This window comes from Aotus nancymaae, unplaced genomic scaffold (assembly GCF_030222135.1).
Source record: "Aotus nancymaae isolate 86718 unplaced genomic scaffold, 86718_ANA_hifiasm-v0.15.2.pri h1tg000004l, whole genome shotgun sequence".
NCBI classification, from domain to species: Eukaryota; Metazoa; Chordata; class Mammalia; order Primates; family Aotidae; genus Aotus; species Aotus nancymaae.
The window spans coordinates 36,050,212-36,069,912 of record NW_026988415.1 but is presented as its reverse complement, the minus strand read 5'-3'; the positions used below and the strand labels follow the sequence as shown (position 1 = coordinate 36,069,912).

At 40.2% G+C, this 19,701-nt stretch overlaps 1 protein-coding gene across 1 annotated transcript in view; it reads right to left on the bottom strand.

The window, feature by feature from the left end:
- TRPC5 (transient receptor potential cation channel subfamily C member 5) overlaps positions 1-19,701 on the bottom strand; it is a 170,844-nt gene that overhangs the window by 59,958 nt on the left and 91,185 nt on the right. Inside the window, exons 4-6 of the mRNA XM_012451766.3 lie at positions 12,038-12,374; positions 10,580-10,719; positions 6,031-6,353 (exon numbers count right to left, since the gene is read on the bottom strand). Coding sequence (XP_012307189.1) covers positions 6,031-6,353; positions 10,580-10,719; positions 12,038-12,374 — 800 coding nt within the window. The remainder of the gene's footprint in view (positions 1-6,030; positions 6,354-10,579; positions 10,720-12,037; positions 12,375-19,701) is intronic.

The window sequence follows — 19,701 nt, the reverse complement described above, 5'->3', positions numbered from 1 at the left end:
AGAAGAGTATTTGATGGGGACTATATGTGTATTCATGTTAATAAGATAGGAAAATAGTGGCTAAATGATGGGTGGAGAAATTCCCACCAATTAAGTAGAAGTAGCTGCAAATGAATGGTAATAGCCTTGAAGGTCACAGTGGCCTGCTAGGTCATGGCTATGTCCTATTTAGCTTTTCATGTATTCATGATTATTGCAACTGTATACAACAAATCTTACATACCTTTGCAAAACCAGTCTCACACCTGTATCCTTAGGTAAAAGTACAGACTGGAGCTTGCATGCCTGGATTGAAATCCTGTCTTTACTACTTACCAGCTATGCAACTCGGAACGGCCTGCTTAACTGCATTGTACTCTAGTTTCCCTGTCTGTAAAATGGGTAATAACAACACTGTCTACCTGATAGCATGGTAGTGAGGATTACATGAGTTGATTCATGAAAAGCTGATTTGTAATAGTGCCTGTTCCTAGTGCTCAGTAAATATTAATTATTTTCATGATGATGATGATTATTATTAAACCTTCCACCTTGTTATTTTACATTCCTTTGTCTTTATAGATTATTATTCATTTGCATATCTAATTGTACATAGTTGCAATCATAGTTTATACAATCACTGGTGTTTGTTTTTGAGACAAAGTCTTTCTGCTAATACCCAGGTTGGAGTGCAATGGTGCAATCTCAGCTCACTGCAGTCTCCGCCTCCTGGGTTCAAGTGATTCTCCTGCCCTAGCCTCCTCAGTAGCTGGAATTACAGGTGCCTGCCACCATGCCCTGCTAATTTTTGTATTTTTAGTAGAGAAAGGATTTTGCTATATTGGCCAGTCTGGTCTCAAACTCCTTATCTGTGGCGATCTGCCCACTGCGGCCTCCCAAGGTACTGAGATTACAGGCGCGAACCACGACGCCCAGCCTGGGTTCAATCTATCATCTATCTATCTATCTATCTATCTATCTACCTACCTACCTACCTACCTACCTACCTACCTACCTATCGATCTATCTATCTATAATCTATCCATCTATTTATCTATATGCATATGTCTTTGTTTTTTTGAGATGGAGTCTTGCACTGTTGCTCAGTCTGGAGTGCAATGGCGCCATCTCTGCTCACTGCAATCTCCACCTCCCAGGTTTAAGTGATTCTCCTGCCCCAGCCTCCCAAATAGCTGGGATTACGGGCACATACCACCATGCCCAGCTGATTTTTGTATTTTAAGTAGAGATGGGGTTTCCTCATGTTGGCCAGGCTGGTCTCAAACTCCTGACCTCAAGTGATCTGCTCGCTTCAGCCTCCCAAATTGTTGAGATTACAGGCATGAGCCACAGTGCCCAGCCTAATCTCTGTGTTTTTTTTAAAGTTACACATTTTGGGTTTAGATAGTTTTTAATGTATATTCAGAGTCTTCATGTGTATCATTTTAATACCTGCCCAATATTCCACCCAGTGAATACCAAACCTGCCCGATAGTTTTTCTTCAATGCTTTGGATAAGAATCGATGGCATGTTTCTTAGATCTTCAGATGACACAAGACTAGAGGGAAAGTTAATAAACTGGATGACAGAATAAAGACTCAGACTTCAACAGCTTGGAGCAAGGGGCTAGAACTAATGAGATGAAATATATAGGGATCAATGTAGAGCTTTGCTCTTGGGCCAAGTGCCCAAGTTCAGGATGAGAGAGGTAGGAGAAAGGCCAAGGGTTTTTGCTGAAAGCAAGCTCAAAGTGGGTCAGCAGAGTGACAGAGTTGGCCAGATACTTCAGTCATCCTTGGGGCCAGTGTAGGCAGAAGCAGAAGTAAATTATTTATAATTAAAGACAAGATTACTCTTAGGCCCATGTATGTTGTTGCAAATGGCTTGCATGTAAAACTAGTGAAATCGGAATAAGGCCACTGGATTTTATCAGTATTGATCTCCTGGTTGTGATAATGTACTACAGCTATGCAAGATGTTATGCCTGGGAAAAATGGGTGAAGGATTTACAGATTACTCTCTCTAGTATTTCTTACACTTATAATGTAACTACAATTATCTCTAAATAAAAAGCTTGAAAAGATCAGATTGCTTTTGAACTTCGTCTTCATCTTTTCACTCAATTGTTCAGTAGCCATGTGGAGCACCTTTATGTCTTAGGCCCCTCTATGGCAGATGCAAAGCTTACTAAGATAGGAGTCTCAGTCTGTTGGGAGAGAGCCGCACAAATGTTTGAAATACAACAGTTTATGTAATGTAATGGAGATATGTTTAGAATGCCATGGGAAACACAGAAGAAGCCTGCAGCTGAGAGTGGGGTTAGAATGTGTATGAAAGGCTTTAGAGCAGGTAGCACTTTGGCAGCAGCAGGAAAGATGGGTAAGAGTTTGCCAGGCTGGCTAGGTGAGGATGGGCATTCCATTCAGAGGGAATGGCATGTGATGTACAAAGGTCTGAAGAGCTGACACAGTTTCCTGTAGTTGGAGAATAGCAAAATGTTGACTAAGGAGGAGAGCAGTAAAACACTGGAGAGGCAAGATTCAGATTAGCAAAGTCCTGTGTATTATGGTAAAGAGGCAGGATTTTATAAAGAAGATTCAGATATTCTGTCAGGCATGAAGCCAGCAGGGGCCAGGATGTGACAGGTATTTAGAAAGAAACTTCTGCATAGCAGGTGGGAGAGATTGTTTGGAGAGAAGAGCAGATTTGAGGCAGAGAGACCAGTTAAGAGGCTGTTGCCACAGTCCTTGGGATAAATGATTAGGCCTGAACCAAGACAGTGCGGTGAGGGTGAGTGTGTGTGTGTGTGTGTGTGTGTGTGTGTGTGTGTGTGTGAGAGAGAGAGAGAGGTATTCAAGAGATATTTTGAAAATAGAAACTGATAGAGCTGAGTGACATATTTGATGATGTGTTTCATGAGGGAAGGGGTAAGAGTCCCAGATGACTCCTAGGACTCTGGTGTCATTTAATGAGATGAGGAATTAAAGGGGATATAGGTTGGATGTGAAAATATGGAGATAAGGGATAAGGAATTTAGTTGTGGACATACTGTGTTTGAAAGGCCTATGAAACAGCCAGATGTATTCAGGAAGCATCAGGAGATGAGGGCTAGATCAAGTTAGCTTCTTTTTTTCTCTCACAAGTCCTGTGCCTTCAGAATGGTAATGTCTTTCTAATTATTTCTCTACAGCAGATGAAGGTCAGGTAGTCCCAGTATGCAATACCAAACGCAAACGCCTAGCAGTACTGTCACGTGGTTGTCAACAAGGACAATGAGTTTCCCTTAAATTGTATGCCTAAGGAGAAAAGATTATTGTCTGTCTCTCTTTCTTTTTCTTTCTTTCTCTTTCTTTCTTTCTTCCTTTCTCTTTCTTTCTCTTTCTTTCTTTCTTTTTTCCTCTCTCTCTTTCTTTGCTTGCTTTCTTTTCTTTTCTCCCTTCTTTCCCTTCCTTCCCATCTTTCCCTTCTTTCCCTTCTTCCTTCCTTCTTCCTTCTTTCTTCTTTCCTTCTTTCCTTCTTTCTTTTATTATTGTTTTTTTGAGACGGAGTTTTGCTCTTGTTGCCCAGGCTAGAGTGCAATGGTGCGATCTCGGCTCACCGCAACTTCCACCTCCCAGGTTCAAGCGATTCTCCTGCCTCTGCCTCCTGAATAGCTGGGATTACATGCCACCACACCCGGCTAATTTTGTATTTTTAGTAGAGACAGGATTTCTCCATTGCACCTAGTCTGTTTTTTTTTTTTTTTTCTTTTTATGTGGAAGAAAAAGCAATGGCATCTCTGGAGAATCAGAAGGAAAAGGATGACAATAAGCAGCTACCCAACTTTCCACCAGATACATAAACAAACTATACCCGTCTCTAAAAGCAGAATCTTTCTGACTTCCTGGTTGAGCAACGTGTATTTTAACAGGTTTATAAATGCCTGAGGCTGAGTGCAGTGGCTCAGACCTGTAATTCCAGCACTTTGGGAGGCTGAGATGGGTGGATCTCCTGAGGTCAGGAGTTTGAGACCAGCCTGGGCAATGTGGTGAAACCCCATCTCAACTAAACATACAAAAATTAGCTGGACATGGTGGTGGGCACCTGTAATCTCAGCTACTCGGGAGGCAGAGTCACAAGAATCACTTGAACCTGGGAGACAGAGGTTGCAGTGAGCTGGGATCACGTCATTGTATTCCAGCCTGGGTGACAGAGCAAGACTCCGTTTCAGTGAATGAATGAATGAATGAATGACTGAGTCGAGGCATTTAAAAGAAAACATAAATATGAGTCAGCCTTCTATGGAGAAAAAAATTTCGACTGATAGATGGAAAGTTGAGGTAATATTGCTGCTGATTTGGCCCCAGCATGACAATGTTTCTTTATATCTGATACCCCAACATATAATTTTGCATATGATAGGTGCCCATTCTTGCCAATTGTCCCTACTAGGCAAGTGATGGGAGCGCAACAGGGGTGTTACTAATCATTACAAACTTGCAAGGAAGCACTTCATAAACTTCCTCAGCAGAGTACACATGAAAGCATAAATGGCAGGGACCTGACCTCCTGGAAGGCACCTCTCATTCATGTATTTATTCTGTTCAACACTTTGATGGTAACAAATGCAGTCTCCTGGTGCTCAAGCCACTATACAATTGCTCTTTATGTTGAAAACAGGTTGCTGTGAGTTCTGTCTCTGGAGTAATGCAGGAGAGGAAGCCTTTCCTAGTTAAGAGGCACTAGCAAGCTAATAAGCTGCTGTTATACACTCCTGGTTGGCTTAACCAAAATAGCACTATCTCTTTGCCAACACATTTTGGACCCCTTCTCCTTGCATGTGAATCTGATTTCCCCACCCAAGATTTAGCCCCGAGTTTTGGAAAGGGAGACAAGGAACATGATCTAGCACAGGAGGTTTAATCACAGATTCCATTCTTCTGTCTATAAACATGCTACTGAACTGTGGTTTGTGTGAATCCATTTTCAGAAACGGTGTTAGAAACAAGTAACAGGAATCGGCTAAATAGCATTGTTTTTTTTTCTCTCTATCACATTCAACAGAGTCCTTCTTTTTTTCTCTGGCCTTTGTCATGGAGCACAATTCTACAATGTCCAAGTCCACTGAACTGTGTTGGTTTATGGAGTTATAAGGAAAAAATTCTATATTAGTTTAATGACTAAGAATCTTGTATGTCCTTGGGGTCATTGCTGTGAATACCAGTGATGAGTTACACTCTCCAGAAGTAGGGGTGGAGATGGACAAGGTGTAGGGCACTGAGTTCAGGGTCAGCCCAGCACAGCTCCTAATAGCCTGACATGTACTTATTTGTTTTCTCTTGTCTATTTCCCATAGCATTGATTATCAGAAAATAAAAGCCATTCTGAAGGCTTGAAGGTCCCCCGAGAAGTAGGTCTTGACAGTACTATGCAAAGGCACAGGAATTCCATGCATTCGGAGGCACATGGACTCGTGGACAGATCATGAAATATCTCTTGTGTCCTGAGTGGAAATAGAAGACATTTCCAATTAGTGCTGGATGCCACTTGGCCCTTAAATTAATGTAGCAGGTGAGTGACTTCTAGTCCTACCTCCGGCCTGTCCCCTCTCTAGATTACGCCTATGAATGGGGGTACATTAAGATATTTTTGCATCCTTCCTTGAATCACAATAGTTAAGTTAGCTTTAGTAGCCACTTGTTCAGAGGAATAGCTTTGCTGTTTCATTACCTTGCTGGATGCCACATTTTTGAGTGAGGAATTATCTACTTCACCCCAATTAATTCTTTTAAAATTATGTAATGCTACCAACATAGTTCAGAACCAACTCTTTAGATGACCTCCTTGAAGCACATGTGTGTGCTTGTTTCTTTCCTCCCTTACCTAACTTCACTTCCTCTCCTAGTACCCTGTAGCGAGAGAAGAACATTCCTCCACCTCTGATCCTTTGGGTGGATCCACAGTTGAGCACTGCCTTCACAGTCAAGTGGCAGTAATGAAGCTGTAGGCTGAAAACAGGGCAAAAATGGAAAAGGCAGAAAATGGCAAAAAAGGAAAGGGGATTGTCTTACGTGGAGAAGGCATTGTTCTGTTTCTCACATCGGATCCCCTTGCAGTTGTTAGGCTCATCGATAGCTCTAGTCTCATAATAGAAATAAAGCTGGTTCAGTCCATTGGCAAAAGCTAGTAGTACCAGGCAGTAGATAAAGAGGAATTTGAGGATATCAAGCAGCATGCGTCCCAAAGAGATCTGCAGAGGTCCTAAGTGGGAGTTGGCTGTGAACAGGGATATGAGACGCAACGAACTTAAAATGTTGGATATCGCAAACAGTGCTTCTGCAATCAGAGTCGGGTGCCACATTTCCCATTCCTCCCTTGGACGAGAACCATTATACTGAAAGAAACAACAAGTGCACAAGATGAGAGGTACAGTGAACATTTATAAACCTTTCCCTTTTATCCTCCCTTCCATACCCAAACAAAGCCACCATAATTATGCATCAAGCATTTATTGTGCAACAGACCCCATACATGACACTATTTGTCTTTCTTGCCCCACTCAATTAATATGTGATGCTAACAAGTCTCTTCCTCCCACTCCCATCCAAATGTATACATATAGAAGAATGAATTTTAGAACAATCATTTGGAGCAACCACTTGTGGTTTATCAACAGACATTTTCTAACTGTGGGTTTACCAGATTGTTGGGGAGTGTCACTGAAATAGAGGCACTAGTATGCCCAAGGTAGTGGGGAAAAATCTTACTGCTTCCTAAAAATTTCAAATAAATTTCACTTCCTCAATGCCTCATTGGGTTCTGAGCACCGTGGACAACCTGCTGTTACTGAAAGACAAGGGGTAGATGCAGCCTTCTCGGTATGCGGTGTTCGTTCTCATTCCCTTGCTGACTGCACTTTGGGACTGATGGAGGATCCTTAGGGAGCCATTCACTGGAGCTTTCTGCTGAATTTTTAGCAGGCTGTAATGTATTCTACACTATTGCAAATGGCATGCCAACCTTTCAGGTAATGAATTTAGTACTGCCTCACAAGTGGTGTGTGGATGTATTTTACAGTTCATTTGACAACTCTATAAGTTAGAATGTTCCTCTAGCACACGTAAAGAACCAGGGAGTTGAAGGAGGGGAAGAATCAGTATTTATTGGGTTGGTTACTTATCCCAGGTTTCCAGCCCCCGGCACATTGGGAGTAGCCTTATAGAAAGATGACTTCATTGTGAGATCTGAGCTCCAACTTGGGCGTTGTCACTTAAAACTGCCTGTGTCTTTTAATTTCACCATAAAATGAGGATAATGCCTCCTACCCACTGCACATATTTGTGATTCTTTATTCATATGCAAAAGTCTGTGTACTCCATAAGGGGAGATGTTATGGAAATACAAAGAATTACTTATTACCTTCCCAGGACAGAAGTAGATTTTGCCTAGAATTTAATTTGAAGCATATTGCCTTGAACTCACATTTAAATATCACAGTTTCTCAGGACTAAATGTAAACAACTTGCCTCAGAAAATGTTGCATTGGGGGCCAAATTATATTGTTAGCATTTCTAAAATGTGCTTCGGTTCCAACAACTGAGGAAACTGGTGCGATTAAAATCACTTTTGTGTATCCAATATTCTTCACTGTCAGAGGAGCTTGGAGAATTTGTGCCACATTTGTGCTTCTGTTTCAGATAGACTTTTAGATGGCCAATCAGTTTTACGTACTCTTGGCCAAATCTTATATTTCTACATTTTTCCTCCACCAACAAACATTCGCTGCATTACTGTGAGGGGTAGGAATGGTTATGCCTGTTTTACAAATGGAGGAAATCCAGAGAGTCAGAGTGACTTGCTAAATATCACACAGCAAGTTGGTGGCAGAGCCAGCAAGAAGTAAACCACAGGTCTCCAGACACGCAGTCTAGCACTATTTCTATTAAATGTTATTATATGATAGTTGATATCACAGCACAGATGATAGATCAGCTTTTAATGGTTTGAGGTATATGTGAAAGATAGTCTCTTTGCTGATAGCAAAACAGACCTATGTTTTAAAACTAGAAATCATCAACTGGAACATGGATAGCTTATAATTTGAGGTTTTCTCTCTCCACATCTAAAACTGTAACCTCAGACATGTCTGCTGCCCATGGGATGGTGAATCTGAATTTGTGGAACACTCAGAAGTGTGAAAGATGATTCTCATGGTAAATCTATACTTTGCACCTTTGGAGAAAGATATAGCATGTGTGTACAGCAAATAAACATGGAGTTCATCTAGCATAGAGATTGGCAAACTTTTTCTGTCAAGAACCAGCTAGTATATATTTTTGGGTTTGTGGGCTTTATGTAGTTCCTATCACAACTATTCAATGTTTCCCTTGTAATCCTAAAGCAGCCCTAGACAATATGCAACCATATGGATATGGCAGCAGGCCAGGTTTAGCCAACAGACCATAGTTTTCTGACCCCTGATCTAACACAGTGGTTTTTAAATTGCATTCCTTAGAGCCTGGGGGTTCAGCAGAGGCATCTAGTAGCTACTGTGAGAGCCAAAGTGGACACTTAGAAGACTCATTCCTCAAGCCAAACTCAGTCCTTTGGGCTTTTTAATATATTGGATTACTGTGTGAGTTTCTGCTTAAAGATGTGCTACCATGGGAAAAAATTATAAAAGGTTGAGCACCACTGATCTAGTTTAATCTACTGCTTATTTATGAGGCAGAATCTACAGCTCAGAAATGTAGAGGGATTGCCAATGGTAATCCTGCTCATGAGTATCAGAGTGGGAATTAAATTCAGGTCTCCTGACTCTTGGGTTAATAATACTTGGAGGCAAGTGATTTTTCTTACATCTTTTGAAATGGAATGCAATTAGAAAATTGGCCTCCTTGCCTTTCAAGGGATGTGAATTGTATTTACAAACCCCAAAGCAAAATACGAAGAGGGACAACCTAATGTCGGGACTCAATAGTAATAAGAATTTGAGGGGAGTGTTATTATGCTTTTAGCTAAGCACTGACTGAAGAAAAGGTCACAACTCAGTGGGTAGCATAGTCCAGATTTAATTAGTACTCATGGAAGTGAGGCAGTGGTAGAATAGATCTAGGTGGTACTATCCTAGAAAACAAAAGAATGGTTATTCTCCATTTGTAGAATCATCTGGGGAGACTAAGGGCCAATCTTATATATATTTGTTCCTTTTGTGTACTTTGGCGTGTGCCTTTTGGTTCTCATTATAGATCATGTGACGTGGAATGGATATTGTTGACTAATTTTGCACTCTAGTAAAATGAAGGATCTTTTTTAAGACCAGCTGATTCCTTGGTGCTTCTGTACGGCTTCAGTACAATGGTGATTCAAAATATTTCAAGGACCCTGTGGAGCAGTTCTTATGGCTTTGCCTCATAGAAGTTGGCTCAGCCTGCTTGGGGAAGGTCATCCAGCCTAGACTTCTGTGGATGGGTAGATCTGATTATCCCCATTTATAAATTCTCATTGCAAATCCAAATTTTGCATGTAGCCTGTCTTGCTTTGCAAATTCTTTTTTGGGAAGGACTCCAACTTCTTGGCAAAGGTCTCCTTTGAGTAAAGTGTTTGCCAGTTGAGGGGCACTTACCTAGCTTAATAGAGCAGATTTTTTCTTCTACTTTGTGATGGAGAACTATCTAACTCTTTGGAAGCCCCTCCAGGAAAGTCGGACAGGTTATATGATTAACGAATGTTGAGAATCTATGAATACATTTTTCATATCCCCAAATGTTAATCCTTTTCTTCAGCATGTATTCTAATCTTTCCTGTTTAAACAAAACCCACCAATTTCTAGATTGATAATTTATGGTCCCTCCAGTGTATAAATACCATTTCCAAAGGAAGAACTTTTCCCTTTCCTTAACAGTGTTACTTAGTCATCAGAGTGCCAGAATGACATGGATTTCACCCAGGCACATTAACCAGGGACTCAAACATTTTCCTCACCAGCGTTTTCTCTTAAGGAAGTTGTAGTATGTGTTAAACGATCACCACATGTATAGGGCCTACTCTTGGGCTCCTTTCAAAAATGTTTCATGACTGCATTCAATATGCATGCTCTACATAACTCCCAAGGTCTTAAAATTTATGCAGTATGCATATTAGGGATATAAAAATAAACGAAGTTGTTGGAGATTTGGGGAACAGCCATATTTCCATTCTAAAACTCCTTAATCTGGAAATTAGTGCCGAAAAGCATGACTGACTATGCAATCTTGGAGACTGAATTGTCAGCCTTTCCTCATGGAGACATTTTCTGCCCTGGCTGCGTGCAAGCATCATTGGGTCATTATGTTGGCAAGGACATCATAGAGAGGATTTAAACACTGAAAGCTGAAGACCCTTTTATCCTGAAAGTCTCAGAAGCTAATGATTCACTTGCAAATTGTCGAATTTTCCACTTTCTTTGCTTAGGTGGACACTGCTTACAAACCACTGAAAGAATGTCTGTTTATATGGTAATTTCCCACATGGATTGAGCCATCATCATCACTTTTTCTTGAAACTTTTTATGTTCTCAGTGCAAAAGCTTAATGTAGACAAAATTACTGTGAAGGAAAAATGGCAGACATTCCAATTTACCTTGACATAGGCCACAATCTTCAAGGAAATAGTTGCCAGGTAGAGGGAGTTCATTGCAAAATCCATCAGGTTCCACCAGTCATGAATGTATTCAGTAAATCCGCCATCCCACATTTCCTTAATCTCACCCCAAATGAAACCTGAATAATGGAGGCAAACAGTTTATTTCTACATAGGATCAGACCTGGTCATCATAGAAGGATCCCCCCTCCAAGTGAATAAGGGTGAGAATAAGGAAGGAATTGGAGTCTCAGTAGAGTGAAGTCTTGAGAGACAATAATCACTTGCTTTCCTACCCCACCTCCCAGTTTTGAACTTGCCAAACCTGGTAGGCTTTTCCTGAAAATGCCAATATGTTATACTTTTCTGGGTACTACTCTTAGCATTTTTACTATAGTTACTGGAATGCTGTTGCAATTTTGGGTGCCTGATTCTACTTTCTTTCCATTTTGGAATGGGAGTATTTTCATCAATAAATTAATTAGCTCAGTAGTTTCCACTAGGTTCAGGAAAGAAAACTTCTCAATGAATTTTGAGGTGATCAAGCTGATTGTGGATCAAATTACCAGATGTTGGGGCTAAAGCTAGGCAATGGGGCCCAAAATAATTTATAATTCATTTTTTTTCTTTTATCTCTCATTGTATAGAAGTTTTGTAAAATTTTACCTGATGATATGGATGTTTCTTCAGCATTGGAATAAAGAAAATGGTAAAAAGTGTGGCTGTCATCTAGGGTAGCACTTTCTCAGACATTAGAGAATGTGAGGATCATGTTAAAATTCAGATCCAGGGTGGCACCTGAGGTTCTGTGTGTCAAATAATCTCCCAGGTGGTACTGATATTGCTGGTTTGGGGACCACAGTTTGAGTAGCAAGGACTTAGAAGATGGCCATGTGTTGGAGAGTCCAGTGCAATGTAATTGTGCCTGGAGACTATTGGTAGGGCTGCTTTTACCATGATGTGTGTGAATTTCCCAGGTTTCCCCCTTGGTTGTGAAATCAGTGTCCAAATAGGATGTAGACCCCAAGCAAGAATTGGGTCGAGTGGAGTAGCCTTGAGAAATTAGCAGATTCATGTGACCCTTGGTTATATGAAAAGGGGCTTTGAATAGACTGCCCAGCGCTTGCTCTGCCTACCTTACTTGAGGCCTGTCCTGACTGAAACTTGGCTTTGTCTCTAGACTGACAGACAGCTTCTCTGTCCTTGAAGATATTAGGTTATCAAAAGAAAGCCCTAGGTGTACTGCCAGTTTCGCCATGGACCAGGAAATATTGAGTGACCAGGGCCTGGGACAGAAGGAACTACATTTCTGAGCCTCCCAACAAAAGACCACCACACTGCATGGGGATGGGGTGGGGGTACCCTAGTTCAGAGCTAGTCTGACTGCCTGTTCTAGTAGTTTCCTTTAAACAGGACAAGCAGGCAGTCTGGCTATAGCTCCTGGTCCCTTTGACTTACCTAGAACCCAAGGCAATATCATCCATTCCACGACCGTTGGGGGAGGCCCCTGTACATGAAGGTCTGTCCTGACGATGTGTTGAGAAGCCAGGAGAAGCATGAAGAGGAAAGTCAAATAGGATGCTGTGTGGCAGATAAACTTGATAAAGGGTTTCTTGATGAACAGCCCAAGGTTGCTCCTAGGTGAGATCAGGTAGGCTATAGACAGCATGGGAAACAGGAACCCAATGGTCATGCAGGTTAGAAGCTTGACTACCCAGTGTTTCCGTCTCCATCCAGGGAAGCCATCATACCACAGGGTGGCAAGCAACTGTTGGCAGTTGGGCTGAGCAACAAACTGGGAAAAGAAGAAAACAAGTTAGGCATCTGGAATGTCCAGGAGAAAGTGCTGTCATAATATCTCTCCTAGTTTATAGTCAGCTCTGGCTGACTATTTTTTAATATATTAAAATCACTCTGTCTGGTTCGTGCTTTGGCATGCCTTCCTATTCTCCCTCCCACCCTGTCAGAGTTGTGCTTCCTCAAACCTGATTTTACATCAGAGTCATCTAGGGAACATTAAAAAAATCTAAATACCCAGGTCCTTCCACAGACTGACTAAATGAGACTCTGGGGTGGGCATTGAGGAGGGAGTAGAGCCTAAGTAGCTGTTTTACAAGCTCTCCTGGGAACTTATATGCCTTTTAGCAGAGAGTTATGGAGACATTTCATTTCAAATTGATTCACATCTGCTCATTCTCTTAGTCTACATGAGGTCATCATTAATGTGCACTCTGTTTGGGCAAACACAAACTGGTAGGGAATAAGCCCATGCCTCTGGCTAGGGTTTGAAATGAAAATGAGTTCCCTTTTATATTTTGTTTTTATTTTTCTTGATTTTGTTTTGAGCACCTCTCTAGTCTAGACATGCAAAAGAGGAAAAAATATTGGGGGGCTGGCATTACGATATTATATACTAACTCAGCTGGGATTTTACTCAAAGACAATCTACAAAGTGTCAGGGATTAATAATTAAGGAATCATCTGCATTGCAAATCATTGTCCAGCTGCTACTTCCCTCAACAGGGAGCTCAACTGTCAACTGTGATTTTAAATACTGCCTACGTTTGACTACCCCAGCTTCCCATGGGACAGGTTAAACAGAGCCGCACCATTTAGCTTACTAGTACAAAGGAAATAAACCTCTTCCATCATTTACCCAACACCAAAGGTAAACTTGCCCAACTTTACTGTTGGTTTATCTGTGAAGGTCACTGGTTTCCCACCACAACCATTCTTCTCCTTGTGCACACAACTGGACTACATTACCCAGTCTCCCTTGCAGTGAGGTGTGGCCACATGATTAATTTCTGACTGTTGGAAATGCTGTGTGGCACTTCCAGGCTTGGTCTATAGATGTCTCCCATCTATGCTCCTCCCTGTTGTTTTCCTTTTCTGACTGACTGGGTTGTGATAACCCAGTGTGATCTAGTGGATTCTGTCAGCCTCCATCCCTCAATAACTATATTAGCAGAACTAGCCTGCTGAACAAGAATACCTATTTTGGACTGTTACATCACAGAGAAAGTTCTGTTGTGTTTGAGCCATTATATATTTTGGGGTCTAGCCTCTCCTAAAGATTACTGGTATGAAACTACCAAAAATAAGCTCTAAAATGTTTTCATCCTGTGATCTCATTTCCTCTAAGTATGTTCATGATCTCCATTATGTCCTCACACTTCCTTTCCACACATTCATACACAAAAAGACAAAAATCCTATACTCCCTTTCTACTCTTTTTTTTTTTTTGCCATAGTAGCCTATGCCAAAGGCTGGGAAGAGGAAGTCCAAGAAAACACAGAAAAGTCAAAGAGTAAAGCAAGACCTTTGCAGTGGAAGAACTGCTGAGCTCTCACAGTCTACTGAAGAAAACAGAAGCACCAAAGGCGAGTTGTACAATTGTACAGTAAGGACACTGAAAATTATATAAACACAGCATAATGGGAACACAAAGGAAGGACAAATCTGGATTGCTCAGCAAAGGCTTCCTGGAGTAGGTGATACCTGACTGGAGCATTAAAAGATGTGCAACAGTTGGCAACATGTTGCAGAGAAGAAAAGAGAATAAATAGCCAGAGCAGAGGGGATCACATGACTAAGGCATGCAGGTGAAAAACAGCATGCCGTGTGTGTGTGGGGGGGCGGGTGGGGGGGTTGGGGCTACAGCAGTGGACGTGGCTGCAGCTTAAATTGCAAGGCTGTGAATGGCAAGAGACCAGGCTGGAAAGGTAAGCAGGGGTTAGAGAAGAACAAGACAATGGTCTTTGGCCATTAAAAATAGTATGGACTCAACTGGGCACGGTGGCTCACGCCTGTAGTCCCAGCACTTTAAGAGGCCAAGGCGAGGAGATCACTTGAGGCCAAGAGTTCAAGATTAGTCTTGTTAATATGGTGAAACCCTCTCTTTACCTAAAATGCAAAAATTAGCCAGGTGTGTTGGTGCACACCTGTAATCCCAGCTACTTGGGTGACTGAGGAGAATCACTTGAACCTGGGAGGCAGAGGCTGCAGTGAGTGGAGATAGTGCCACTGCACTCCAGCCTGGACAACAGAGTGAGACCCTATCTCAAAAAAGAAATAATAATAGAGGCCAAGGCAGGCAGATCACTTGAGGTCAGGAGTTTGAGACCAGCCTGGCCAACATGATGAAACCCCGTTTTCACTAAAAAATACAAAAATTAGCTTGGGCGTGGTGGTGTGTGCCTGTATTCCTAGCTACTCAGGAGGCTGGGGCAGGAGAATTGCTTGAACTCAGAAAGTGAAGGTTGCAGTGAGCCGAGGTCACGCCACTGCACTCTGGGCTGGACAACAGAATGAGACTCCATCTCCAAAAAAATATATGTGTGTGTGTGTGTGTGTGTGTGTAGTATGGACTCCTTTTAAGAGCAATGAGAAGCCATAAGTTTGTGTGTGTGTGTGTGTGTGTGTGTGTGTGTGTGTGTGGAGAGTAGTATAATAAAGCAGTTACAACTGGCTCTGTTGTTTACTGTGTAACTGAAAAAGTTCTCTGTTTTTCAATGTCTTCCTCTAAAGAATGGAGATAATAATATCTACCTTATAGGGTTAGTGTTAAGATTAAGATCAATTACTACATACAAAGTGCTTAGAACTGTGCCTGGCACATAGTAAGGGCTCATTAAATCTTAGCTACGTATTTTATTATGCTTGTTACAAAATTAGATTTAGATGTTAAAAAGATCCTTCTGGTTACTACTGGGTGGAGGATGGATTAGAAGCAGAGGGTGGTCAAAACTAGAGGCAGAAAGATCAGTTAGAAAACTGTTGTCAATCTTGAACAAAATGATGGTGACTTAGACTAAGAAAATGGTAGTGGAAATGGAGAGACGTGGTCAGATTTGAAATGCAGTGAAGAGTAGAATTGGCAGAGTGTGTTGATGGATGGGGAATAGAGTGATGGATGGGGTGTGGGAGGTAAAGGGGAGGGAGGCTTCTCATTCAGGCGAATTGGTGATGGTAGCACTATTAACTGAGAGAGGAAACACTGAAGATGAAACAGGTTTATGGAGGTGCACACCTTTTTAAATGGGTCCCATTAGATTTGTCTGTGAGACATCTAAATGGTGCTATCCGGATTGACGTCAAATAATGATGTTATTTGGCAGGGGTCGACAGAGTTTTGTGTAAAGGGCCACACAGTACTTTAGGCTTTGCAGGCCACACTATCACTGTTGCAGCTACCCAACTCAGCTATTGCAGTGCAAACTCAGCGATAGACAATATGTAGATGAATGGGCTTAGTTATGTGCCAATAAAACTTTATTCACACAAACAGGCAGCAAATTGTAGTTTGCCAATCTCTGTCCTATGCTATTGCATCAGTCTGAACCAAACAGACATTTGGAGCTCTTCAGCAATGGTCTTGATGACCTCGTGTGACTTCCCCTTATGCATTCCCAAGAACTCCAACCCCAGAAATCACTTTCTGCTAAGGCACAAATGCAGAAGTGAAGCTTCTTTTAATAGTGGATGTACCATCCAACCTTTATCTTCAATGCCTGTGCTCTGATTTTCAATTTGGCTCAAGATGGGCAATTTTAAAGTTGGACAGGTTTTTATATTCTATTTTTATATCTGACAGAAGTAGTGTAGGGTGGTGTGGATTCTGGCAGAACAAACTGCAATTAGAATATGATAAAGGAAATTTTTATTAAGCCACCATGTAGTATCTAATCTAAACACATTTGTGAGTTTTGAAAGCACAATCCTGATTCTGCCTGTGTATTCAAGTTCACGTTTGACAGGTTATTTAATCGATCTCTAGTTGATTCTAAGAACGCCCCAGAAAGAAGAATTACAGGAAAAACCACAGAGTGTGTACCCACTGGATGCCTGATTGAACTAAAAGCCAAACTGTACAGAGTCTGGAGCAGTAGTTTTTAATTTTAATGAAGTCCAATTTGTAGTTTTTGTGTTGTAAGAATTAAGGAAAGAGGAGAGAAAGAAGATGGACGGCTCGACAGTCAACAGGTTTATTTCCAACCTGGGGAGGGACTTCTGACCAGTTAGGTCAAAAGCGCACTCTATTACAGACTAAGAGTTTTTATCAGAGACTTGGACTACTTCTGTGTCTCCTTGTTGTGCTTATCTGGGAGGGAGAGTTGTGTGTCTCTTCCCATACATCTCTCGGTAGCTGTAGGCATATTCCCTGAATCTGCTTTTAGCTTCCCTATCTTAGTGCACCTGAAGGGAAAGGAACGTGCTTATTAAGGCCCACTGTTTTACTGAGGCCTGTTGTGTGAGGGTGAAGTTTGGCAGTCACCCCAGAGACTTTCCCCTGCCTTTCTCTGTGCCTGAGCTGTCTTATCTGTGTTTTACTGTCTGCTCTTTTCTGGAGGCTTGTAGTTAGAAAAGAAGTGATTTCCTTGAAATGCATGAAGCTGGAAAGGCAGCTGGAACTTAAAGTGGCAGTGTTTGTCCAAGATGACAGTGCTCCTGCTCTGTCATTTCAGACCCTATAGCTATAAAAGGACAAGGGGTGTCGTGTTCTTTCTAGCTACTTCCTGCTGATGGGATGGTGGCAAGTTTTTTGGTCTTGGATTGACTGCAGGAGCAACATCGTTTGTAGATGTTTTGGGGTAGTTCTCTGCAAAATGACAATGATTCTGTCAGCTTTTATGATTTCCAGCTTAATATTTTTTATGTTATTCTTTTCATTGATGGGGCTTTTTCTGGGCTGTTAGGGGTTGCTTTCTCAGCTCTTTAGGCTTTGACTTGAGTTGATTTCTGTAATGGATATAACTTAAACTGTAGAAGATAATAAAAATTGAAAAACATTAGGCAAAACTAGAATTTAACAACAGGGATGCTGTAGTGTTTGAAACATAATTTTTACTTTTCAGTTTCCTATTTTTATTAAAAGACAAATTATGGTAGGACTGGTTTGCTTTATTATTCTTGGCTTATTTATTTATATACAGTACAGCAAGAATAATTATTTACATAGGTCTTTTAAATCGGCTTTGATGGAACTTTGTTATATAGAAGGAATTTGAGATAAGACTTGTTAAAGCAGCCCCGTCATCGATTTGTACCATTAAAGACTTATGAGTTGGGTGAATTAATTTCTTCTTGAGGTTTTAAGATAACTTGGGGTTCCTGGCCTGTCAGAAAGTGAAATTATTTACTTACTCCCGATCAGAAACCCCGTACAGGGACTGTGTACGCAAAATTTGAGGCCAGTTTTCCAAGGGTTTTATTGGCTCCATAAGTCAAGTTTGATTCCTTAAAGGAGAGCACACCATTCCAGTCAAAGCCTTGCTAAAATAACCATTTTTAAAAATTGTGTTCAGTTACAAAAGAAAATAGATTCTTAATACACTGATGCAAAAAACTATACTGTTGTAATTTAAGAATACATATAATTAGTTTTTAAATTCTAGAGTAAATAGGCAGAGAGAAACAAATACATTTTAAATTCTATTCACAGGTGTATGTACTTAGTTGTTAAAGGCTCTAGCTAGCTTAAGACAAGTTTTCTTGACTCTGAAAAATAAGATAGATAGCAGTGTTCTACGTAAAAGGTAAAAATTTGTTTTTGTTTTTTATTAGTTTAGTCCATTTTATTATTCTTTGTTTAGCTTGATATTAATAAACATTTTAGCTTTTTATGACTTCTGTATGTTTTGTTGTGGTGGTGGTGGTGCAGTTTGGATACAGTTAGAAACACAATTAACAAAGAAATTTGGTTATTTTTGTGGTTTACAATAACCCAACATAACAACTTTAATTGTGATTAATAGCACATATTCAGACACAAGAAACTTAGACATTCCATACAGTTTTGGAACATATGTTAATATTATTCCCTAAAATATAACATATTAGACATTATTTTGGCAATGTTATGTTACCAAATAATTCTGTTTACCTCTTTTTTGGCTGATTCAGGGGTCCTGTGCAGCACCCAAAAGCCAGGGGTTGGGAAAGACAAACTTGAGACTAAAATTTGATTTTGAAAAGGCTATTAAATATGTTTAAAATTTAAAACTCTTGATATTATGAAATAGAATTTTAGATGACCATAAATTGTTTTTCTTTCTTTTTGTTTGTTTGGTTGGTTTTGTTTGGCCAAAATGATAATAATCTGGAAAAGCAACAACCATTTATTAGCCTTTTCTATTACATGAAAATTGTGCTTAAGAGAGAAAGTTAAATTTTACCCTTGCATTAGTTTGCTATTAATATTAACCTTAATTTTAATGAAACCTTATAAACAATTTTATTTGCTTTGAACCAATTTGACCATGAAGTAGGATTTTTACATACCTGTTATAACCCTTGACAAGTTTTACTAAAGAGTAGTTAGCGTTTTAAGAAAACTTTGTGGTGCTTTTATTTTAGTGTTTAATTTACAGGAAAAAACCATATAATATTCTTTTGTGTTTAGTTAATATGTTTACACACAGAGTTTTGTTTGCAGGATTAATTTTTACAGTGTTTTCATAATTTGCATAAACCATCCACTTTATTTAATTTTAAGACAATTTTATATTCTTAAACAAAATGTACATTTTTATGCCTTCTTATAATTTTTAAGTAAAAACACTTTTTACTGTTTTTATTCACCTTGCATGCAAATTCATGTTTAGCAGTTTTAATTACATGTTATAATGGTAACTTTTAGCAATTTTTAACTTTAATGTAAAACCTGTTAAGTTTTTTTTTGTGACTTGAAACTAAACATACTGACTCATTTTGTAATTTGGGTGAGGTAGCTCTGAAATATAATGCTTTTTTTTTTCTATTTTAAATACTTGGGTAAAATCAGAAGGTGAGTGCTTAGGTAGAAATAAATAACTACTGAACTTATGGGAGCAAAGTTTAGATGGGCAATTCTCTTCATGATACTGACAAGTAAAGGCTTATTAGTTCCAAAAGTGCTGGCTTTATTTTTGTAGTCAGAGTGTAGTCTAAAGGCAAGGCTTACCCAGCTCCTGGCTCCCACGTGAGCATTATTTATTCAGTATGCCAGATTTTTTTCAAGGTACACTAGCCACTGAGGATATTTTTACTGGTGGGAACTGAGATTTTCTAGACGTGTAAATTAACTGCTAATTCTGGTTTATTTTAGGGACATATTCATTGAAACAGTATTCTTACTTAGC